At 35.7% G+C, this 25726-nt stretch overlaps 1 protein-coding gene across 5 annotated transcripts in view; it reads left to right on the forward strand.

Moving 5' to 3' along the window:
- The window catches only part of GRIK2 (glutamate ionotropic receptor kainate type subunit 2), a 771122-nt gene that overhangs the window by 601622 nt on the left and 143774 nt on the right, over positions 1-25726 (forward strand). For 3 of the 5 annotated variants that reach the window (XM_003404322.4, XM_064289255.1, XM_064289257.1), the window contains exon 13: positions 310-527. The exons of the other annotated variants lie outside the window; for them this stretch is intronic. In XM_003404322.4, the coding sequence (XP_003404370.1) occupies positions 310-527 (218 nt within the window). The remainder of the gene's footprint in view (positions 1-309; positions 528-25726) is intronic. 5 annotated transcript variants of the gene reach the window in all.

Below are 25726 nucleotides of genomic sequence, written 5' to 3' on the forward strand. Positions count from 1 at the left end.
TCTGTCCTGTAGGGTCGCGATGAGTCAGAATTGACTCCACAGCTCGCAACGAAAAACAACAATATTTTAATTGGTACTTTGCACCATTGGGTAGAACTTGCATTTTGAACACAAACATACCAAGTCTCTGTTATCTAAATTAGCCTCCACTCTCCCTATGGTTGTTGCTAGCTTACTGAAGCAATATGTAAGTCCTATAATTTCAACTTTTATTACACAGTGATTCCATCCTGCCACTGCGACCAAAAGTATCTGACTGCTGACCATATTCTCTGTATTCGTTTCACCTTTCCCCCTAATCTCTGTTAGGTTCTGAGCTCATGCCCAAAGCGCTCTCCACCAGGATAGTGGGAGGCATTTGGTGGTTTTTCACACTTATCATCATTTCTTCGTATACTGCTAACTTAGCCGCCTTTCTGACAGTGGAGCGTATGGAATCCCCCATTGACTCTGCTGATGATTTAGCTAAACAAACCAAGATAGAGTATGGAGCTGTGGAGGATGGTGCCACCATGACGTTCTTCAAGGTAAGTCCTATCGGTTACCGAAAATGTGTGTGTTAAATTGATACAGCACAAACCAACCTTTCTCCATTCGTGAACGTAAGGGTGCAGCAACACGCTTATTTGTGCAAAATAGTCAATAGCATACACCTCAGGGGGTGGAGAAATATACAACTAAATATATGTCCATGCAAGGCAAAATGTTTTAATATTTGAAAATAGTAAGGAGTTTTTGCTTTACAGGTATTCTTGTTTGGAGGAAAATCTACTTAAAGGTAACATGATTTTTGTCTTTTTTCCCAACATGGTTTTAATTTTGCATTAAAAAATGTAAAGTAATGAATTGCTTGAAAATTGCATAATAGTCGATTCAATCTACAAGACTTGGCTATTCCAGAAGAACAGAATGATTGCAAGTGAGAATGTTTCCCACACATTTCTTTCTGTTGAAAGAGACAGGGAGGAAAAAAAAAAAAAAAACAGAAGAAAGAGGGAAAGAAGAACTATAGGAAAAAAAGAAAGGAATCCTGGAGGTTCAGTGGTTAAGCACTCGGCTGCTAACCGAAAGGCTGGCGATTCAAACTCACCAGCACCTCTGCGGGAGAAAAGATGTGGCAGTCTGTTTCTGAAAAAGATTACATCCTGGAAAACCCTCTGGGGCCATTCTCCATCCTGTAGGGTCACGATGAGTCATAATTGACTCAAGGGCGACAGGTTTAGGAAAGAAGAGAAACAGTTTTTATTATCTGTACATTCATCCATCTAATATTCTGGGAAGCACAGTGCCTTAAAATGGGCTGCAACTTTTAACTTGCAGTGGTTTCCAGGGGAACAGCCTGGTGGAACGTTTAAAGGGAAAGTGTGCTTGTACCACGCTCTGGTGTACTGATGCTCTGTCTGCCTCTTCACTATCTCTCTTCTTATTCCCACTGATCCTGCTGGACCAGAGTAGTCTAGATGGGAAGATTCCACTTTCGGGAGTCAGTATCACTTAGTAATTCCTTTTATATTTTAGTTAAGGTTAGAATTTTACATATATATTATATAATTTTTTTAGGTTATATGTATATAATTTATTTTATGTTGGGAAAATCATTAAGCATAGATATCTTCTTTCAGTGCACACAGAAATACAACTGTCAGTTCAGACTTGTAGTGGAAGTGGTAAACTTTTTCTTCTTTTTAGTCAACTCAAGCTCTGAAATAAATTCTTCCATTATTGAGTACCTACTGAGTACCAGAAATAGCACTATACTTTGGGCATTCTATAGCAAATAAGATCTAATGCTCACTTTCAAGGAGATTATGGTTTAGTTAAGGAGCCTTGGTGACACATGGTTAAGCACTTGGCTACTAACTGAAAGGTTGGTGGTTTGAGCCCACCCAGCAACACCACAGGAGAAAGACCTACTGATCTGCTCTCATAAAGATTTCAGCCTGGAAAACTCTGTTGCTACTCATAACATGGTTCTTATGAGTCAAAATCGGCTTGACAGCACCTAACAACATAGTTTAGTTGGATACACAAAAGAATAAAGTAACAACCACAGAACTGGGTTTTATGTGAATGAAAACAATTTTACCAAATAGTTACATAGTTTTCCTTATCAAAATTCTTATAAAATTAACCTAAATTTTTTTTTGGGGGGGGCGCTGGTGTGGAACTCCTGGAGGACACCAAAATTAAAAAAGAATGAATAAGATAAATCAATACTTCAGTCATAGTCTATCTCATTTTTATATTTTAATTATTTTTAAAGTGAATTTCTAATATGGCTAAAGATTATATGCGTATTTTATATTTTCAATTGGGAAATCACTATCATTTAATCAAATTGAGTCATTAAATATTAGCAAAACGTAATGTTCTATATGCTTTTTTTTCTATATTAGTAGCAATTGGTCAATTTTTCCAGTAGGATATTTAAAATTATATGAGATGGACTTAATTGTAACACTTCTGTTTCCCAGAAATCAACTGTTGAAATTACTAAATACACATTGTAGCAACAACTTTGTGATGAATGATTATATGATGTATTTAAATTATTCCAATATACAAGGGACTTTTGAAGTTGAGTTTGTAAAAGAACACAAAGTACTGAAATTGAGTGATTTGACACCAGAAGTGTTTATTCTGTTTTCATAAACATTTCAGTCTTAATTTCACTTTTATTTTTTCTGAAGACTTGAATACCTTTAATTTCAAAACTCTTCTAAACAAAAGTTTATCTCTAAAAAACTCAGTTCCAAAACAAATTTCTTTTTTCTTACCTTTATATCATTTTTCTCTTTTAAACCTACTTTCTCCCTTTTTTGCCTTTCCAATCTTCTGTTACTTTCCTTTTTGTTTTTTTAAGAATTCAGTTGCTCTCCACAGTGTTCATTTTTGCCTACCCTTACTTTTCCTTGCTGCTGACTTTTCTTCTTCTTCTTTCATCTCGTTTTTCTCTCTCACACGCCGGGTGCCTCTAGCACCTGGAGAACATTGACATGAAAAAACTTTTTGCTTTTAACACACAGAATTTTTCTTTGAATTGAAACCTTTTGTAATGTACACCAGTCACAATAAAAACCGCACAGTGATAACTGCTAACTTGACAATTACCTTAGTTGTCAACTTTGTTACAAGGTGAATTTTTGTTGATGTAATTAGAAAAAACATTAGAACTTACAAGGATATATTAAATGTTGATTTTTCATTAGTTATCTCAGGGTAGCCTTAGATTATACTAATCATAAAGTCATATTTAGGCTTGTTAAGCTATATATTTATTCCAGCCATGGGTATAAAATAGTAATTAAAAAAAAATGCCTAACAACCTGGAATTCAAGCAAATGCATGCTCATTGCAAAACTCTACAATGAACCAGGGACTATTGTGCATAGTCTGTTTACATTTGATACCATTCTATTTTTAATTAACAACAACATATACAGACACTCTAGGAAGCACCCTTAAGGTATTGACTTCAAAAGGATTTTCCATCTTGTTGTTACTAATTTAACAAGAACCTGCTGTTAGCTAATTGTTCTGGAATGCTCAGTTCCAGAAAATTATTTTAAAGGATGATATAGTTTTGTTACTACAACCAAGAATATCTGGCTCAAAATTCCTGATCTTAAAGGAGATAAGTCTTCAGCATTGCAAAGACTCTGCCAGAGTTATACAGCTATTCTACAACATCGAATAATTCTATTCCAAAGAACGTGTTTGACTTTACCCATTATCTCATATGTACGTTGTCTTGAAGAGGAGTTCCCCCCCTTCTTCCTATTTTCTTCTTTGTCAATTACGCTATACACACATTTTCCCCGATGATAACTGTAAAATCATCACCATGACTGGCAAAGCTCAACAGATGGTGGTGGTTCTCCAGTGTTATCCTATGTAAATAATAATAAACTGTATGACATCATCAATATGTTCTTAATCACATTTAGGTAATAAAATAGCTAAGAGCACAGAGATTTTATTAAAAAACAATGATGGAAGAGTCAAATCATCCTTCTTCGAATCTGGGAATTTGGTGTAATAAAACTAAAATCTTATTCGAGGGCTGAACACTACTCAAAAAGTTACAGCCAACAAGTATATCCTTTTCTACCTGAAATACAAAAATTAATCAAATTAATACATAGAGATTACATACTCAAAAATAACACAGTAGTAGCCTGTAAGTCTTAAGGTCTCTCTTCAGAGTTTCTGCGCTTACAAAGTGAATCATATGTTTTCCAGAATGGTACTGAATAACCATGGCTCTATGAAATCTATGACGCAGGTTTTCCAGTTTCCACAAATTCTGTCTGGCCTTAACCCACTTAAAGTCTCTGATTTTGCCATATGTACTTAATATAGTCTGTCCATCAGAAAAAACAAAAAAAGTGTTATCAGTGAAGTATGTCCTCTTGTTGTAGGGCTATTAAACAAAATGCTGGCACACATTGAGAGGATAAATCTATCTACTATAAATTGCCTGGTTCTTCTAGAAACATATAGTGCATTTTAGAATAGTTGTTTAGAATGAAGAAGATTGTAGAATCTTCTTAATTCCAGGCTTTACCACCTATGTTTGATAAGGTCACTGACCCTTGATAAGCACCTCTGACTCCCCATCTTTAACTATAATGAATAACAGGAATATTCTCACAATATTTTTTTAAAATTTAGTGGAAGCTTTACATGGCATGCTGAATACTTAGTAAGAGCTTGATAAGTGTTAAATATTACCGTTACTAGAATCAATGGGTAATTTATGCATGCAGAATTTAGAATTATTTTAAATACAGTAAAGCAAATTCTGTTTGCATGACCAAAAATTGGATAAATATTTTTAAAATTGATTTAAAAAGAGATCAGACCATGTTTGTAAGGTGTTTCTCTGGTTTAAATTGCTTCATTCCTCTGATTATTGTTGTCATACAACAGGAATAATTTGATAAGTGAAATAATAAACGTGAGGGAGTTTTTAAGGTCTTTTCTTGACTAGGAAATCCTGGTGGCATACTGGTTAAGAGCTATGGCTGCTGACCAAAAGGTTGGCAGTTAAATCCACCAGGCACTCCTTGGGAACCCTATGGGGCAAGTTCTGCTCTGTCCTATAGGGTTGCTATGAGTTGGAATCAACTCAATGGCAATGGGTTTGGTTTCTTGACTGTGCACATTGAAATGTTATATTAAGGTGCAATTAGCAATTATTTGGGGAATGTATGCCAAAACTCAGGTAGAGGAATTAAAAAAAAATTAATGTAAATAATTTTCATTCTTATTTACAGCTTTTTTTTTTTTTTTTTTTACTTAATGATTATGATGTCTAGTATAGCCAGCATCACCATTTATCTTACATTCTCAATCAGAGGGTGTGAATGTCAGTTGTAAGAAATCAAGTTTTTGTTCAATAAATATTTGCTGAGAACCTCTTGTGTGGCAGGAATTGTGTTTAACTTTGACATATATCCTACATCTCCAAGTACCTCCCAAGACCTGTCCATTCTACTCCCTATACATCTTTCTATTCCCTTCACTACTCTCCTGATTGAGAACAGTATCATCTCTCTCCGAGGTTTTACAATAACTATCTAATTTTTCTTCTCCCCCAGTTTTGCCCCTATTGTTCTCTACGCTATAACCAGAGTGACTTTTTTAAAAAAAATACTAATCTGATCATTCCTGGCTTCTGCTTAAAGCTCTCCAATAATCACTTACCTGCCCTACTCTTATTTGCTTTAGATCAGGACCCAATGCCTTAGCTGGCTTACAAGTATCATCACGGTTTTGTTTTCTAGTCCTGTAATGCATGAGGTACTCTTTCACCCTCTTCTCCACAGTCTGGTACATTGTTTTTTTCAATCCTTATTCTTAGCTACCAACCTAATTTGTGATACCCTCTTTATTCCTTGTTATTGTTGTAGTTAGCTGCCATTAAGGTGTCCCCCAACTCATGATGATGCTGTGAACAATGGACATTACACATTGTGATTCATAGGGTTTTCATTGGCTGATTTTGTGGGAGGTAGTTCACCAGGCCTTTCTTCCTAATCTATTTTAGTCTGAAATGTTCTACGAAACCTACTCAACATCATAGCAACATGCAAGCCTCCAATGACAGACAGGTGGTAGCTGCGCTTGATGTACATTGACGGGGAATCAAACCTGGGTCTCCTGCATGGGAGGCAAGAATTCTCCCACTGAACCACCACTGCTCCCTCTTTATTCCTTAGATCCTCATTTATACTTTACTTGATCCAGGAAAACTTTTTCTACTCTTCCTCTACCCAAATCTATCCAGCTCCTCTTTTGGATTCCCTGAGCACTCTTTACTTCAGTTATCACTAAATTATAACTCCAAGCTGTATATCTTGGTTCCTCTATGTTTCCATACTATACCACGCACAGCAGGAAGATAGGAATTGAACCTATACCATTCGGACTTGCATCTCCAGTCCCCATCACAGAATTTACATATGACTGGGGCCTCAGTGGTACAGTGTTTAAGAGCTTGGCTGCTAACAAAAAGGTTGGCAGTTTGAATCCACCAAGCCGCTCCTTGGAAACCCTGATGGGGGGCTTCTACTGCGTCCTGTGGGGTCACTATGAGCTGGAATTAACTTGATGGCAGCAGGTTTGGTTTTTTGGTTTGGGGCTTGTATTAGTTATCTATTGCCCTAACAATGTTGCTTAACAAACAACAAAAAGCCCTCAATGATAAGTAACATTTATTTAGCTTAAAGTCATCTGCCCTACTCCTAGGAACTTGGAGCTCAGAGGCTTTCCTACATTTCCTACATTTCAATTTCTTTTACTCCAGGATGACAGTGCTTTTGAAATATAAGATCCAGAAAATCATTGTGACTTTTCTGTGTATCTGACTGTGTTTGCTCCATGCTCTAAAAGTCACAACCACAATCCTTTTAACCTAAGTGTGAGAGTTTGGTAATTATTAGATATTAGCGTTACTAGAGTACATGGCTAATTAAAAAATGTAGAATTTAGAATTATTTTAAATATGTTCAAGCAAATTATGTTTGCATGACCCACAATTGGATAAATAAATTTTTAAAAAAGATTTAACTTTTTAAAATAGATTTAACAACCATGTTTCTCTGATTTAAGATATGCCTCTCTCTAGACTTTATCATTGCCACTTTGGACTAAAAACTGTTTTCCAGATGTGAACGTCTGTAAGGCACTGGCCTAATTTTCCAATGTTTTCAAAGTATCACAAGACCACCTGTTTAATTTAATCCTTGTCATGAGCCTGTGTTGAAACAATTTTGAGCTTCTTTTACTAGCTTGAGACACTGAAAATATGAAACACTTTCATTATCCAAACTTGCCATTTATAGCCTTTCTATGTTGTTGTTGGATGCTATCGAGTCCATTCTGGCACATAGCGACCTCGTGTGTCACAGTGGAACTACTCCATACAGTTTCCTAGGCTGTAATCTTTATAGAAGCAGATTGCCAGGTCTTTCTTCTGCAGAGGTGCTGGGTGGGTTTGAACCACTGACCTTTCGGTTAGTAGCCCAGCACTTAACTATTGCACCACCAGGACTCTCTCTATAAAAAAAAATAATAATAATAATTTTTTTTTCTGTGTATATCCACTCTAAATTTCGTTCTCAAACTGACCAATTCTTTTGAACAATTTTTTCCTCCTTTTCTTCTTCTTTCTATTTCTCCTCCTTGTCCTCTTTTCCTTTTCGTTTTCCTTAATCTCCTTCTCCTCCTCTTTCTTATTATTATTATTGCTGTTATTATCATTTTAGTTCCTCTTTCTTACACTACTTTATCATATGTAATTAAATGTAACTAGCTGATACTTTGAATTTCTTATCGTTTTGTCTGGACATCTCTTTTGGCCTAGTACAAAAAATAATTAGTGCATTTTCTATCTTCCTAGTCACTACTTGTCTTAGTCATCTAGTGCTGCTATAACAGAAATGCCATAAGTGGATGGCTTTAACAAGCAGAAGTTTATTCTCTCACAGTCTAGTAGCCTGGAAGTCCAAATTTGGGGCATCAGCTCCAGGGGAAGGCTTTCTCTGTTGGGTCTGGAGGAAGGTCCTTGTCATCAATCTTCCCTGGACTAGGAGCTTCTCCGCACAGGAACCCTGGGTCCAAAGGATGTGCTCTGCTTCTAGCGCTGCTTTCTTGGTGTTATGCAGTCCCCCGTCTCTCTGCCCACTTCTCTCTTTTATATCTCAAAAGAGATTGGCTAAAATACAATCCTACCTTGCAGATTGAGTCCTGCCTCATTAACATAACAGTCTCTAATCCCACCTCATTAACGTTACAGAGGTAGGATGTACAACACATGGGAAAATCACATCAGATGACAAAATGGTGGATAATCACACAATACTGGGAATTATGGCCTAGCCATATTGATACATGTATTTTTGGGGGACACAAATTAATACATGACTCTTCTAGGTACACTTTCAAAAAAATATTTTGCCCTCTATACACAGCTTCCTTTTTTCTAGCCTAATGATTCCATTGTCATCTGCTATGTGTGACCTAACTCAGTGCCACATATTTATGTTTTTATTATGGCAGCACCTCACATCTGTTACCAAATTCTGTAGAATTATCCAGTGGCAAAATGAATGTTGCATTTGTTGATGGAATACATCAACAAATATGTGACTAGTTACTTAATATTGTTATTCTGTAGAGAGATATAAATGTTTCTTCAAGATAGGCAATCCTCTGTAGCACCCCCTACTTCATTCCCATTTTAGTCTTTAGTTAAAATTCAATATATTTGGATGTGTAGGTTATGATGTTAGGAATACATGCAGGTAGATTAATATAACTTGGGGAATTTTTTCTTAGCAACAAAAGAGCCTTTTTTTTTTTTTTTTTGTATGTACAGGCTCCTTCTCTAGAGCTCAAAGTACGTTCTAACTACCAGCTTATTAATCTTCACAGCATCCCCTAAGGAAGTAAGAAGTAATTATCATTATGCTCATTTATCAGATGAGGAAACTGTGCCATGGAGAGGTTAAACAGCTTATTAATTATGAAAGCAATAACCAAGGGACTCATGGTATAGACAATAAAATTACCAAAGATATCATGGCATAACTATCATTACTCAAAAGAGCTAAGTGCAATAGTCATTTTGGGTCACCCACATGACCTCAACTGTTTGATCATATTATGTTTCTAAAACCTTTGCCTTAAGTCATTGGGGGCGATACAGCTATAACATGGTCTTTAGAGTCTGCCACTTATTCTGATCTTATCAGTTCAATTATCTTGTAAAATTAAATCAGGCTGGGGTGACATTATAGGTTTTGATGCTTGAATTATTAGTCCAACATGCCTGCAATGACTATCTTACAAGCTTGAGTGATTTTTGCTTCTTAAATGCCAGAAGACCATAAGTTAAACATTTCTTTTTGAAGAATGGAATATTAAAAAAAATTGGTAGTTTACTGCATGTGATTAATAACTTATACCATTTCACTTGATTTTCTCAGTTTTTTTTTTTTTCCTTTCTGCAAAACGTATTTTTTTGTTTGTTTTTATTTAGAACAGTGACGGTGATGCAAGTATATTTATTATAAGACATTCACACATTAGAAGAATAAATTCTCAAAATGCAACTCTAATACACTTTTCACTTTTAAAGTGTTTTCTGAAATAAATGTATATTTTCCTCCTGCAAAGTTGATAGTAAAACATTTTATAATTTTCCTTTGCATATACAGAAATTTTACTTAAAAAAACTGTTTTTTGAATATGAGAAAGTACATCTATACTTATATTTCAATTTTATATCTGTTTAACCTCCAGGTCTTATTCTTGAAATGTCTTTCATACTTTAATAAAATAAGTTCTCTAGTTAAGTACGACCATTATTAAAAAAAAAAAAATTCAATAATTATTTGTTGGTACACGGGTAGAAATTGGGTTATATCTTTCAATGTGCATCACGATTCCTATTATAATCATTTTCCACCACCATTCAGAAGGAATTTTTTGACAATATGATAGTTATTAATTCTGTTACTTTAAAGGGGCCCGGGTTGTGCAAGGTTTAAGTGCTTGGCTGCTAACCAAAAGGTTTCTGATTCAAACCTACCCTGCAGCCCTGAAGGAGAAAGACCTGGCAACCTGCTTCCATAAAAGTTACAGCCTAGAAAATTCTATGGAGCAGTTCTACACTGTTGCATGGGGTTGCTATGAGTCAAAGTTGACTAGGTGGCACCTAATGACAACATGTTACTTTAATAAATACAGGGAAGATTTCTTAGGTAGTTGTTCATGCAAGAATTGCCCTGTTTGTTTAGGGGCTCTTAACTTGCCACACAACTTTGCTTTCAAGTCATTTTTATTTGGTGTGAATTTGAACCAGGGCTTTGAACCAGTTCATTCTGGTTTGACCCCATGCTAAGAATTTGCATTTCTAACAAGTTCCCAGGTGATGCTAAAGCTGCTGATTAGGGACCAATTCTGAGAATCACTAGCAGAGCAGAGGTTCTCAAAATTTATTATACATAAGAATCACCTGGGGATGTTGTTAAAATGTAGATTCTGATTCAGTGTATCTGGGGTAAAAATGCAAATTCTCAGCAGGAGGTCAAACTAGAACTAGTTCAAAGGCTTGGTTTGAAGTTATTACTGACACGTCCTTCTCTCCTCAATAATTTAGAAAAACAAGGTTCAACATTGTTTGGGGCCCGATGAGTGCTATTGTCTCTGTTTCCAGAAAAATCATTTCAAAGTAAAATATTAACATCAAATTAGATAAATTGGCATCAAGGTTTTGAGAGTAAAATATTTGATTTGTTGATACATTGTATATCTCTATGTATGTATCATAAATTCCAGGCCATCACCCAACAAAATTATTAATAACATTTGACCTGGTTCCCTAATTTGAGCAGTGCTTCAACTTATTGGGGCATTTTTTTGCGTACCAAAGCTGTAAGAGGTGTGGCAGTGCTGCAGCATATAGGACTGAATAGCATGTATGTCTAATGTAAATACAGTACTGTGTATGATAAGCAGTAGGAACATAGCCTTGATTTCTGTATCAATTTTCATTTCTCCAAGGGAGAGAGTCTTTATTTTGGCCCATTTTAATATATCATCCACTAAGTTTTAGAAGGATGCAATGGTGGTTCAGTGGTTGAATTCTTGCTGTCCATATGGGAGACCTGAGTTCGATTCCCAGCCAATGCACCTCAAGCTCAGCCACCACCCATCTTTTAGTGGAGGCTTGTGTGTTGCTATGATGCTGAACAAGTTTCAGTGGAACTTCCAAAGACAAGTTAGGATGAAAGACCTGGCTACCTACTTCTGAAAAATCAGCTAATAAAAACCTGTGGGTCACAATGCTCCAGTCCCATTGTGCATGAGGTTACCACAAGCCAGGGGCCAACTCAAGGGCAACTAACAACAACAACAAACTTTAAAAATCTTAAAAGTATCTGTTTGATTAAGTCAGTAGTTCTCAGCCTGACTGTACATGAGAACATTAGAATTACCTGGAGGTATTTTGAATCCTGAGGTCCAAGACCCTCTCCAATTCAATTAGTTCAGGGTATCTTGAGGTGGGATCCTGTTCATTTGTGTTTTTAAAAACATTCTCAGATGATTTTAATGTGCAAGCAGAGTTAACTTAATTTCCAATTTAAATAATCCCTTAATTCATTGGCATCAATAGTTAATAAGTTACTACGTCTACTTCAGCTATTTCATATCAGGGTGAGTTTTTTCTTTTTTCAAAAAGAAAACTGAAGCATGAAATAATAATGATAAATCTTCCACCCAAATTCTTATTTCTTTCAAATTATCTACTTGTGTTTATACTCTTTAAAACAGAGATTTGCTGAGACTCGATAACCTAATTACATCTTTGTTTCTGACAGTATTTCTGTGAACCCCCAATGGGTAAGTATGAGAATTGCCACATAGCAGGATAAAGGAAGTTATAGTCTTCTTGTTTCTCAGGGAAATTCAGTAGGGGTGAATCTTGCCTTTTATTTATGTCTCTGAATAAAATTAAGAACAAAAATGCTCTATGGAACCTGGGGAGTAAGTACTCACTTTTGCTTTTCAATCCTTATTGCAGGTTCTTCTACCATGTGGGTGGAAGGGAAATTAAGAAAAAGACCCATAAGGGGTCATATTACAATGTTGGAAGGGGTGTACATGTGAACTTTATGTTTACTTGTTAAGGAGTCAATTAAGAAGCTAGAACTACCCTGCTCTACAAGTTTATGTTAAGTTGGGTTATGAGCAACAGCTTTGAGTTTTGGGCTCATATGCTTTATTGCCCCAGTTTTTTTTATTGTGGTGGTGTTGTTAGGTGCCATTCAAATTGGTACCTACTCATAGCAACACCATGTATAGCAGAAAGAAACACTACCTGGTCCTGCGCCATCCTCATAATCATTGTTATCCTTGAGCCCATCGTTGCAGCCACTGTGTCAACCCATCTCATTGAGGGTCTTCCTCTTTTTTTGCGGGCCCTCTACTTTACCAAGCATGATGTCCTTCTGCAGGGACTGATCCCTTCTGATAACATATCCAAAGTATGAGTCTCCCCATCCTTGCTTCTAAGGAGAATTCTAGTTGTACTTCTTCCAACACAGATTTGTTCGTTCCTTTGGCATTCCATGGTATACTCAATATCCACCAACACCACAATTTAAAGGCGTCAATTCTTTGGTCTTCCTTATTCATTGCCCAGCTTGCCTATACACATGAAAAAGGCGATTGAAAACACCATGGCTTGGGTCAGGCACACCTTAGTCTTCAAGGTGACAGATGTCTTTGCTTTTCAACACTTTAAAGAGGTCTTTTGCAGCAGATTTGCCCAATGCAATGTGTCTTTTGATTTCTTAACTACTGCTTCCACAGATGGTGATTGTGGATCCAAGTAAAATGAAATCCTTGACAACTTGAATCTTTTCTTCATTTATCATGATGTTGCTTATTGGTCCAGTTGTGAGGATTTTTGCTTTCTTTATATTGGGGCGTAATCCATCCTGAAGGCTGTGGTCTTTGATCTTCATCAGTGAGTGTTTCAAGCCCTCTTTACTTTCAACAAACAAGGTTGTGTCATCTGCATAATGCAGATTGTTAATGTGTCTTCCTCCAGTCTTGATGTCCCATTCTTCTTCATAGAGTCCAGCTTCTTGAATTATTTGAACAGCATACAGATTGAATAAATAGGTATGGTAAAAGGATACAACCCTGACGCATACCTTCATGAATTTAAACTACGTAGTATTCCGTTGTTCTGTTTGAATGACTGCCTCTTGATCTATGTACAGGTTCTTCATGAGGACAATTAAGTGCTCTGGAATTCCCATTCTTTGCAATGTTATCCATAATTTGTTATGATCCGCAGGGCCTAATGCCTTTTCATAGTCAATAAAACACAGGTGAACATCCTTCTGGTATTCTCTGCTCTCAGCCAGGATCCATCTGACATCAGCAATGATATCCCTGGTTCCACATCCTCTTCTGAAACCGGCTTGAATTTCTGGCAGTTCTCTGTCGATATATTGGTGCAGCTCTTTTTGAAAGATCTCCAGCAAAAATTTGAATTGAATGTGATATTAATGATATTGTTTGATAATTTCCGCATTCAGTTGGATCACCTTTCTTGGGAACAGGCATAAACATAGATCTCTTCCAGTCTGTTGGCCAGGTAGCTGTCTTCTAAATTTCTTGACGTTGATGAGTGAGCTACATCTCAGTTGATATTCCATTAATTCCTGGAGCCTTGTTTTTCGTCAGTGCTTTCAAGGCAGCTTGGACTTCTTCCTTCAGTACCATCAGTTCCTGATCATATGCTGCCTCTTGAAATAGTTGAACATCGATCAACTCTTTTTGGTATAATGACTCTGTGTATTCCTTCTATCTTCTTTTGATCCTTCCTGAATCATTTAATATTTTCCCCATAGAATTCTTCACTGTTGGCAATTTGAGGCTTGAATTTTTTCTTTCGTTCTTTCATCTTGAGAAATGCCGCGTGTGTGTTCTTCTCTTTTGACTTTCTATCTCCAGCTTTTTGGACATGTCATTTTGATACTTTACTTCATCTTCTAGAGCCACCCTCTGAAATTTTCTGTTCAGCTCTTTGACTTCATAATTTCTTGCTTCACTTTAGCTACTGTACGTTTAAGAGCAGGTTTCAGAGTCTCCTCTGAAATCCATTTTGGTCATTTCTTTCTTTCCAGCCTTTTAAATGACCTCTTGCTTCCTTGATGTCATTCCATAATTCATCTGGTCTTCAGTCATTGGTGTTCAACATGTCAAATATACTTGAGATGGTCTCAAAATTCAGGGGAGATATACTCAAGGTCATACTTCGGGTCTCATGGATTTGTTCTAAATTTTTTCTGGTTTCGACTTGAACTTGCATATGAAATATTAATGGTCTGTTCTGCAGTCAGTCCCTGGCCTTGTATTGACTGATAGTATTGAGCTTTTCCATCATCTCTTTTCACAGATTTATTCAATTTTATTCCTGTGTATTCTGTCTGGTGAAGTCCATGTGTATAGTCACCACTTATGTTGTTGAAAAAGGTATTTGCAATGAAGAAGTCACTGGTCTTGAAAAATCTATCATGAGATCTCCGGCATCCTTTCTTTCACCAAGTCCATATTTTTCAACTACCAATCCTTCTTCTTTGTCTCCAACTTTTGCATTCCAATCATCAGTAATTATCAATGCATCCTGATTGCATGTTTAATCAATTTCAGACTGCAGAAGATGGTAAATGACTTCAATTTCTTCATCTTTGGCCTTAGTGGTTGGTGTGTAAATTTGAGTGATAATCATATTAACTGGTCCTTCTTGTAGGCATATGGATATTATCCTATCACTGACAGCATTGTACTTCAGGATAGATCTTGAAATGTTCTTTTTGACAATGAATGCAACACCGTTCCTCTTCAAGGCTTAGTAGACCATATGATTGTCTGATTCAAAATGGCCAATACCAGTCCATTTCAGCTCATTAATGCCTAGAATATCAACGTTTATACATTCCATTTCATTTTTGACTATTTCCAATTTTCCTAGATTCATACTTCCAGGTTCCAATTATTAATAAATGCTTGCAACTGTTTCTTCTTATTTTGAGTTGTGTCACATTAGCAAATGAAGGTCCCTAAAGTTTGACTCCATTCACATCATTAAGGTCAACTCTACATTGAGGAGGCCGCTCTTCCCCAGTCGTATTTTGAATGCCTTCCAATCTAGGAGGCTCATCTTTCGGCACTATATCAGACAATGTTGCACTACTATTTGTAAGGTTTTCACTGGCTAATTCTTTTCAGAGGTAGACCACCATGTGCTTCTTCCTAGTCTGTCTGTCTGGAAGCTCAGCTGAAATCTGTCTGCCATGAGTGACCCTGCTAGTATTTGAATATGGGTGGCATAGCTTCCAGCTTCACAACACACAAGCCCTCACAGTACGACAAACTGACAGATGCATGGGGACAGCTTATTGTACTAGACTCTAATATTTGGTGAACCACTGCCACTTCTCTCTCTGTTACGGGGGAAAAAAAAAAGCACCTTAAATTAACAGATGGAGTAAATTATTACACAATTCTAATTCACGTATTTTTGTATCACTTGAGAAATGCCTCGATATCCCTCTACAGATCTAAACTGAAACAAAACCCACCTTAAATATGACATTCTGCTCTTCTTGGGGGAGGCAAAACTTGATATATTTAGGCTTCCAAGCCAAAAGCTGGAAAGTCGTTAATATAAAAATAGGAAAATAACTATGACTATTTAGAAAAATAGAAACTTAAAAAAATGTTTCATTTTATATATACAAGTTTGTGGTTAAAAGCTTTATGTGATTGATCAACAATGTACCTGAACAGTCAGTTTAGTGATTAATATTGTCACCTAAGTTTTCATCTGTTTGTATTTACATTTTTCATTTTCCACCAGATATCTAAAAGAAATATCTTAGCAAAAGTGTTTGTTGTCATATGAATACAAACTGTTTTTTATTAATGCTTTAAAAATATTCTCCATAGGTGATAGATTATTATTAACATTAGGTGAGTGGTAATATTTGTTAAATAAAACCAGATTGGCATTTTTAAAAGGTTTATGTTCTGTTTAGTGTTTCATATAGTTTCGATATAAAACTAGTTGTGTTTAAAACAAATATTTAAACCAATCCTTTATTACACATTTGGTTTACGTGCACAGTAAGGGGACTATTTTTACCAAGGGAAACTAAGGAGATAGCCGCCCTCCCCCTTTCCTCGTCTAACACACAACTAATTGTATGTGAGGTCTGATCCTATGTTTATTACAGGGATTTGCATAAGGCCTCCAGGAAACCAACACCATTTTACTATGTTCTCATTGCAAGAAATAAAATGGTGCCTTTGAGTAAAGCTGCTTCATCAGACACTAGTTTAGCATGCCAAGTTACAGCCATCAATGGTGAAACAGCAGATGTGAAGGCTAGTTGGCATCAAAGCATATGAGCTGAAGACTTTCCTATGGGAAAGAAAGTGCTTCATTACACTTTATCTATACTAAGAACATTGGTTCTATCAAGCTGTCTGAAAATTAGAATATGATGGCTTTTATTACCCTAGCTCTGCCAGAATGAATTCAATAGTTAAAAAGTAAGTGATAACACCATTTTGGGAATTAGAAGAAGTAATTAGAGTTTCAGTGTATTTTAATTTGGAGGGAGCGGCAACTTTTATCTTAGAAAGTAGCTTCTCCAAAATGTCTGAGGGACAGAAGTTTAATCTCTCTAAAATTGTTACATTTCCAATATGTACCAATGCAGCTTTGGGACACTTTAATTGAAGAAAGAAGTTATGTGCTTGACTGAAGTGTAAAATATCTGAGAAACATGTTTTAACCGCTGTGGAAAGTGAGTGCAGGAGACTGCTGTCTTTCCTGGATACACTGTGGTTCTCCTCTCCCTCCCTTACCCTCCCACCTCCACATCATGCAGGGACCACTCATGCTGTTTGTCAAGTCAGGATGGCAGCTCCAACACTGAGTCTCACCTCATTAATCTTAGGAGAGAGGGCCCCACAGGGAGTGCGAAAACTCGCAAGTCAGTTAATATAGTGATGGTGAGCTGGCATGCCAAGTGCTGGATAATGGATAATAGTTGTCACTGTATGAGTTTATAGACACTGGTTAGGCAACATTTTGAAGGAAATTCTGGAAGGCAAAATTTTTGAACAAAAGAAATAGGCTGAGATAAATATTATCAAAAAAAATTGCATTTGAACACTTAAATGTTTTAATTATTTTCTGAGATAAAAATGTTAAAAATGAAAATTCAATTCTTCTGTATAGATATAAAAGAGCATCATTTGATATTTCTCTACCAAATGTGCAAATAAATCCAAACTCTGTATTGTTAATTCTTTGAGGAAATTATATTGACATTGTCATTATGAAAATTATTCATGCCGACTGGTTTTTTTGTTTGTTTTGTCTGTGTGTGTGTGTGTGTGTGTGAGAAGGATCCAAAGTTAGAGTACCAAAAAAGACATATTGTCCTATTCCTTCATATAGTCTATTAATTAAAAGGTGAATACCCTCAATCATATTACAGAATACTCTTTGCAGTTAATGTTCTTAATTTTTCATGCACTATGATGGCTTTTTTTAGGGGAAGATATTCTTTTTGGCAAATGCATTTTAAGCTAATCAACATCTTTGTTCAGTGGAACTTTCTTTTGTTCATTTGTTTTCCTATTCCTGCCCAAAAGCCCCAAATACCGATAACGACACTGTGGTCTTTGTTATTAAGGACTGATTGAACACTTTATCTGCCAGTTAAGTTTGTTTTTCCATTACATCATAAACCAAACAGAGGTTTACTATTATTTGCTGATGCTGCCATCATTAACCCTTAGAATTTTCTTTAAAGAAAACTCAGAACTGTTTTTCCTTTTGGAGGCAAGCAAGATGTAAGGTGATGCTCAGGCATTCTCTCATATGCCCTTCTGAAACCCAATGACCTTGTCACTTCATCGTACATATCCACAGGGACCAGCACCCAACAGACCAGCACGACTCATATATTATCTCCGATTTTTTTTTATATTCCTCTCCCCTACCACACATAGATTGAAAAAAGGAAAATAAACTTTATAGTTAATTAATACATGTTGCTGATTGCAAACTGGATACACTAGTTTCTTTAAAAACTGCTCTAAAATTTAAGACTAGGATAAACAATAATGATAAATGCTTTATTCTTAAAAGGATCAGATTCCTAAGCACCTTGGATCCCTCTGTCTTTATGTTGTGATATCTGTGACTGTGGCAGTGCCTAGAGGCGTTTAATTGTCTAATGTGTTCTGGGGGAAACTTTCCTTGACCTTCTGTACACAGAGAAATTCTGTAAGAATTTCATGAATAAAGAACTTTCCAGATGAGTGAATTTGTCTGTGGGTGTGTATGAATGTGAGTGTGTTTCATAAGAATAAAATGTGCTACCTAAATTGGAGTTAAATTATGAATGATTATATAATTCACTTTCCTTATACCCAGATTCCATATTAAATCTATTTTAGAGGAAGAATAACTCAGGGTTGGCAATAAATTATACTTTTACATTTCCTGACAGCATTTGAATAATGTGTTTGATTGTTATTAGCCTATTGTGTATACCACAGCACTAGTGGAGTTCTGTGAAAAGATCTGATTATCTCGAAAGGTAGATTTTTCCTTTATTAAACATCGTAATTAAAGCTAATTAGGGGTTACACAATAAATTAGTTTTCTTTGTAGGTCCCTTGACTGTTTTCAGAACACTATGAGCTTATGCTTTCATTTTAATTTATTACAAAAACAATTAAATAGACCATAGAATTGGAGAGCAGCATTAATGATGGATATTATGATTGTTGAGTCAATACAGTGCAGTTTAACATAATGATTAAACACATAGACTAGGTGGTGGCATGAAATCCTACATCTGCAACTCACTAGTGAGTTATTTAACCTGTCCTGGCCTTCATTTTTTTGGGCCTTCATTTTCTTGTAGGTAGGCCTTCATTTTCTTGTAGGTAAGCTTGTGAGGTAGGTATATATCATATAGATTGTTGTAAAGATTAAATATTATAGTCATACATATAAAGCAGTAAACATATGATACCCATTGCCATTGAGTTGATTCCCACTCATAGAGCCTATGATAAGCCCTTAAAATGTGCTTATTGCTATCCTTTTTATAAGGGGCTTAGTAGTTGAATTGTTAAACTTCTGTACCAGATGAAATAATTTCCTTCAGTACGAATACTTGAACTCTCAGAAGTATAATCAGTTTCCCTGTGGTAAATACCAAGATCTGACACTCAGTTACATTTTTGTTTCATTAATAATTTGGGCCTGATTGTAGATTGCTGATTACAAACATTCTGGGTTGCTCTCTGATACTGATGAAGAGATAAAATACATCAGGAATCCAATTTCACCCATGCATTTTATATGGTCTTATCTTTTTTATTAATGTGTCAGTTTTGCTTTAACAAACAATTCATGTTCATAATTAATGCATAAATAGGAGAAAAACTTCCATTTTTAAGTGTCCTACCTCTCCATGAATAATAAACTATGTAATTTTAAATGATTTTATTTTTCCCTTATGAAAATAATGCATATGACTCATGGTAACTATAGGATATTTTTGAAAACAAAGGAAAAATGTCCAAAGTTAGCCTACAAAGAAAGTCGACTCAATATTTGTAACAATGACTTCAGTATTTTCCCTATAGATATATCTTGATCTCATTGCTTTTTCTCTTGTTTAGTGTTCAAGACTTTTAGCCTTACTGCAGCTACACAATGTCCCCTCTTTGCACTGCACACAGGTAATGATGCTTTTTTACAGGAACATGCTTTAAAGATTTATTATCAGTAAAATGGTGCTGAAAGGATGTTCCTCCGATATTTTCAGAAGTAATGTCTCCTTGAAATAGTCTCAAACAAATAGCCTTTTGCTAAATTCTATATGCATTCTGATCTAGTCATTGCAAAATCTTGAAATGTCTATACATAAACATTCATATATAGCAGAGAAATCATGTATAACTTACCTACCTAAGCAACTGAGATGTTAATTTTTAATATACATTGCATTAAAATGTAAGTAATTCAATGTTTTAAAATATTACATTTAATTAATGTTTTTAATCAAACGTTAAAGGAAAATCCATAGAGAGAGAATATTAAGGTTATCTGTTTAGGTTTCCTATTATAGTATTATCTTCAAGTGAAAACCAAAAAAAAAAAAAAAAAGTAACATAAATATATTGGAGTAGTCATTAACATTTTCAGTTAAACAGTAAATTTGTATTTGGAAGAATGGTCATAGAAATATCTTTTTTTTTTTCTGTTAGCTCAAAAAAAAAAAAAATTTTTTTTTTTTTTATAGCTTACCCAGCCATTTTTTTCTATGAATGAGAAAGATCACTTGCATGCTTGTACTCCTCTCACAAAGAATTGACTTTGAATCCATTTGTGTTGGAATGCATTCAGTTTCCCAGCCTTACCAGGATGCTCAGGATATACTAGGACTTCTCTTATCTGAAACCAACCAGTTAAACTAGTTGCCGCCCTGTGGATTCTGACTCAGGGCAGCCCCATGTGAATCAGAGTGGAGCTGTGCTCCACAGGGTTTTCAGTGGCTAATTAAGAACCTTTAATTGTGCTCATGAGGAACCTATACGTAGATCAAGAGGCACTCATTCGAACAGAACAAGGGATACTGTGTGGTTTAAAGTCAGGAAGGATGTGCATCAGGGTTGTATCCTTTTACTATACTTATTCAATCTGTGTGCTGAGCCAATAATCTGAGAAGCTGGATTATATGAAGAAGAACAGGGCATCAGGACAGGAGGAAGGCTCATTAACAACCTGTGTTATGCAGATGACTCAACCTTTGTTGAAAGTGAAGAGGACTTGAAGCACCTGATGAAGATCAAAGACCACAGCCTCACAGCCTTCGGTATGGATTACACCTCATCATAAGGAAAACAAAAATCCTCACAACTGGACCAATAAGCAACATCATGATAAACGGAGGAAAAGATTCAAGTTGTCAAGGATTTCATTTTACTTGCATCCACAATCAACACCCATGGAAGCAGCAGCCAAGAAATCAAATGACATTGCATTGGGCAAATCTGCTACAAGAGACCTCTTTAAAGTGTTAAAAAGCAAAGATGTCACCTTTAAGACTAAGGTGCCCCTGACCCAAGCCCTGGTGTTTTCAATTGCCTCATGTGCATGTGCAATCTGGGCAATGAATAAGGAAGACTGAGGAAGAATTGATGGATGCCTTTGAGTTATGGTGTTGGCGAAGAATGTTAAACATACCATGGACTGCCAAAAGAATGAACAAAACTGTCTTGAAGGAAGTAAAGCCAGAATGGTCCTTAGAAGCAAGGATTGTGAGACTACGTCTCACGTACTTTGGACATGTTATCAGAAGGGATCAGTCCCTGAAGGACATCATGCTTGGTAAAGTAGAGGGTCAGCAGAAAAGAGAAAGACACTCAACGAAATAGATTGATACATTGGCTGCGGCAGTGGGCTCAAGCATAATAACAATTGTGAGGATGGCACAGGACTGGGCAGTGTTTCATCCCTTTGTATATAGGGTCTCTATGAGTTGGAACAGACTGGATGGCTCCTAACAACAACAATTTTTTGAAAGTAGGTGGCCAGGCGTTTCATTCACCTCTGGGTAGACCCAAACCGCCAACATTATGTTTAGCAATCAAACTGTTAACCATTTGTACCACCCAGGGAATCCTTATATTAACACTCACTGCATTTTCATGGCCATTGACAGACATGTGCAGAGTGGCAAAAAATTTGAGTTGCCTGATTCCCAGCTGAGGTCGAACAACACTGTGTCTTCTTGTGTAAGCAGGAGTCCTTTTCACCAATTATTAACTGCTGTTTCTTAAATCTTTGGGCTTTATGTTGGTGATTTTGCTATTAAAAATGGCTCACAAGCACAGTGCTTAAGATTAGTGTTCTTAAGCACAAGTAAGTTGTGATGTAATGTATAGAGAAAACACATGTTAGATAAGCTTCATTCAGGCAGCAGTTTATACTGCTTTTGACTGTGAGTCCAATGTTGACAAATCAACAATATATATATTAATTAAGGCATCTTTAAATGGAAAGACACATAAAGCAAGTCTATGTATTGACCAGTTGATGCAAATGTGACAAGAGGTTGGCAGGAAACTAACCCTTTCTTTCTCTAGGAGCAATGGTTCAGTATTCACTAATTCAGTACGCACAGTGACTTTATAGGCTGTAACTGCCAGAGATAAGGAGAATCAACTATATTTTAATTCCATTGACCTTTTCTTCCAACACGAGAGAATACCAGCCTGGTTGGAGTAAACAAATAGAACTTAACTGGGTGAATTAGGAATCCATATTGTCAGAACAAAAAATAGTGACCATCCTAGATGGCCATCACTGAGATAATAAACAAGGTAAAAAGAACAATTCTCAGGATCTACAAAGAACATAGTCAGGTGTTTCAGAAAAGGTCTGGAAAATACGACGATAATAGTGTGATGACAATGTGAAAAAGGTAGTGATGATTTGACAGAAGCCCTTTTGGAATCCAGGGAAAATACTGGAGTTATTTATGTCTGTAGAAAAAAAAAAAAAAAGAAGAAGTAAAGTTAACCTATAAAATTCATTCTCAAGTAACTGAAGAAACTGGCATTAGCAAAAGGGTAAATCTTCCAAGGTTAGGAAGATATCCGCATTTGAAGGTGTCTGAGAACTAATTTTGCGAAGACTTGGGAATCCTGAGATCATTGTATGTGTTCTTTGTCTTGATAAAGGAGCTTGAGAGTAGGCATTAAGCCTTTAGAGCTTTACTTTCAGAGTTGTTCTTTCCCCGGGGACCAATCATTGCAAGAAGCTGCTTCCATCTTTATTGATACCCATGACATAATGTATAACGCATACGATGAAACTCTTATCCTGAAACAAATAAAATCAGTTGCATTTTGAAAATATTTATGGTGGTTAAACTCTTCCTATATCTTTTTTTGGAAACCCTGGTGGCATAGTGGTTAAGTGCTATGGCTGCTAACCAAAAGGTCAGCAGTTCAAATCCACCAGGTGCTCCTTAGAAACTCTATGGGGCAGTTCTACTCTGTTCTCTAGGGTTGCTATGAGTCAGAATTAACTCACGGCAATGGGTTTGGTTTTTTGGTTATATCTTTTTTTGCATTGTAAAGTGCAATACGATAGCTATTTTTATTTACCCTCCTCACCCATCCTCATTCTCTGCTCCTCCAAATCAAATTCAAACCAGTCACTGTCAAGTTTTTTCTGACTCATAGCAACCCTACAGGACAGAGTAGAACTGCCCCATAGGGTTTCCAAGAAGCTGCTGTTGAATTTGAATTGCCGACCTTTTGGTTAACAGCTTAGCTCTCAACCACTGTACAACCAGGGCTCCTGTAAAATATTAGGCCTACTGTATTGTTCCTGCTATATCCTGACAATGAGGTTATAGTTCTTTATTGTTACTAACCATTAGAGAAACACTTGAGCATTTTTGCTTTTGCTACTTTCTTTGGGGGCGTCCCTGAGTGTGCAAACTACTAAGAGCTGTAACCATTTGATGGTTTGAGTTTGCCCAGAGGTGCTTCAGAATAAAGTCTTGGTGATCTAATTCTGAAAAATCAACCACTGACAACCCTGTGGAGCACATTCTACTCTTAGACACGTAGGGTTGCCATGAGTCAGAGCTGACTCGACAGCCACTGACGGTTAACTTTCTTTGGATTTGGGAGCCCTGTCTACAGTATTCAAATTGGTAGTTTGCTACAAACTCTAAGGAAATTTTACTACTTCAGGCTAAGAAACAGGATATTATTTTTATTTAGTTATGATGTTTAATAAAAACACATGACTCTTAATTAAAATTGATATTTTAAAACTGGCACAGCCTAAAAAATTTTTTTCATTAAACATAAATCTATATTTCATTTTAACCTTTGCTTCGTGTAAGATGTTATCTTGTAGAGTGAGTGCTGGCTATGTTGTCATTTCTAGGGTTACACAAAAATATATCAATGGATTAATTCAGTTCAAATGATTTTTTCTATGCAATGATATATATACTGTAATGTGTTTATTTCAATATTTTATACAGATAGCGTAAGTTGCAGCGATAATTAAACTGAAATCTGTATTATTTTAATCGAAATATAATTAAATTATTTTAAATTACTTTTGTAGTTTAAAAATATATATGGGCAAAATTTAAAACAAAGGTATACTACTGATGCAAAACTGAGTGGAAATTTAGAAGCTAGTACTAAAATCAGAGCTATTTATCCATTGCCATTGAGTTGATTCCAACTCATAGCACCCCTAGAGGAGAGAATAGAACAGCTCTATAGGGTTTCTAAGGAGCAGCTGGTGGATTCGAACTGCTGACCTTTTTCGTTAGCAGCTGAGCTCTTAACCCACTGTGCCACCAGGGCTCCAAAATCAAAACAGTAAAGGAAAAAACAGACTGTAAAGATACGTGGCAGATTTCACTATGAATGGTAATTGCAATTTCCTGTTTGGTTGTTGTATAAGATTTTAAAGACAATAAAGTGGCCATTATTAAGACACAGCCTCAGAAGATAATGAATTTCACAAGCAGTTTCCTCTCAACAGCAACAAATTAATGAGGGTAGTCTTCTCAAATCAGAATCAAATGTTTAATTTTTTTTAATTGATTTTTAACAAAGTCCGAGGTTATAGCTTTGGACTACACAAAGAAGAAACCCATTTTTTCAAAGGGAAGATAGTAAAACATATTAGTATCTAATTAAATTATGGAAAATTTGTTGGAAAATTATGACGAAAAGATTAAAATAAATATTTTACAAAAAGTAAAAGATCAGTTAAGCCACAAAACAACTGCCCATAGTATATAAGAGCTTTCTAAAAATATTAAATATCAATTTATTAAAAATTGCATGTAATTTTAATTTTAGTTGTGTGATACGGTATATGAGATCCTGCCCAATTAATACTTCAGGTACCTTTCCCTCAAAGGACTTCTAAATTTACAAAGAAACATCAAATTGTGACTGAAAATTTGAACTTATATTGTAGATATTTTTGAATATTTTACATCTATCAAAGAAGAATTTTGGCTGGATATGGAACATACAGTTTCTTTCATCATGGTCCATGTTTCAGCAAAGTAAAAAACCTGATTTAATTGGAATTTTAAAACCATAAACTTATGTTTCCTTTATGGCTTTGTTTCATTTTATGATACTGAAATTGTTTGTTCTCTGTTTTTTTGTTCTCTGAAGCAGGCTGTATGACAAGTGTCATGGACACAATTGTTAAAATCCTTTGTTATATATTCATAAATGCGATGACTCATCACCAGTTTATAAAACTGTTGAAACAAATAGAAGACAATGACTTTAATGATTTCGTAGTTTTTTTTTTTTTTTTTTTGGCCAATGTCTTTAGCTGAGTCATGGAAGAGTTATGCAAAGATTGTCAGCTCCAACTCAAAATTTTCATGAAATAAAATAAATGATTTATAGATATTCAATAACCAAAGACAAACACTGCAGTATATTTTATGTTTCTCACTGATAATCACATTATGAACAAATTAAATCTGAAATTCCAAAGAAAGAAAAATCTTATTTTTGATCTAGGTAG

This window comes from Loxodonta africana, chromosome 1 (genome assembly GCF_030014295.1).
Source record: "Loxodonta africana isolate mLoxAfr1 chromosome 1, mLoxAfr1.hap2, whole genome shotgun sequence".
NCBI classification, from domain to species: domain Eukaryota; kingdom Metazoa; phylum Chordata; class Mammalia; order Proboscidea; family Elephantidae; genus Loxodonta; species Loxodonta africana.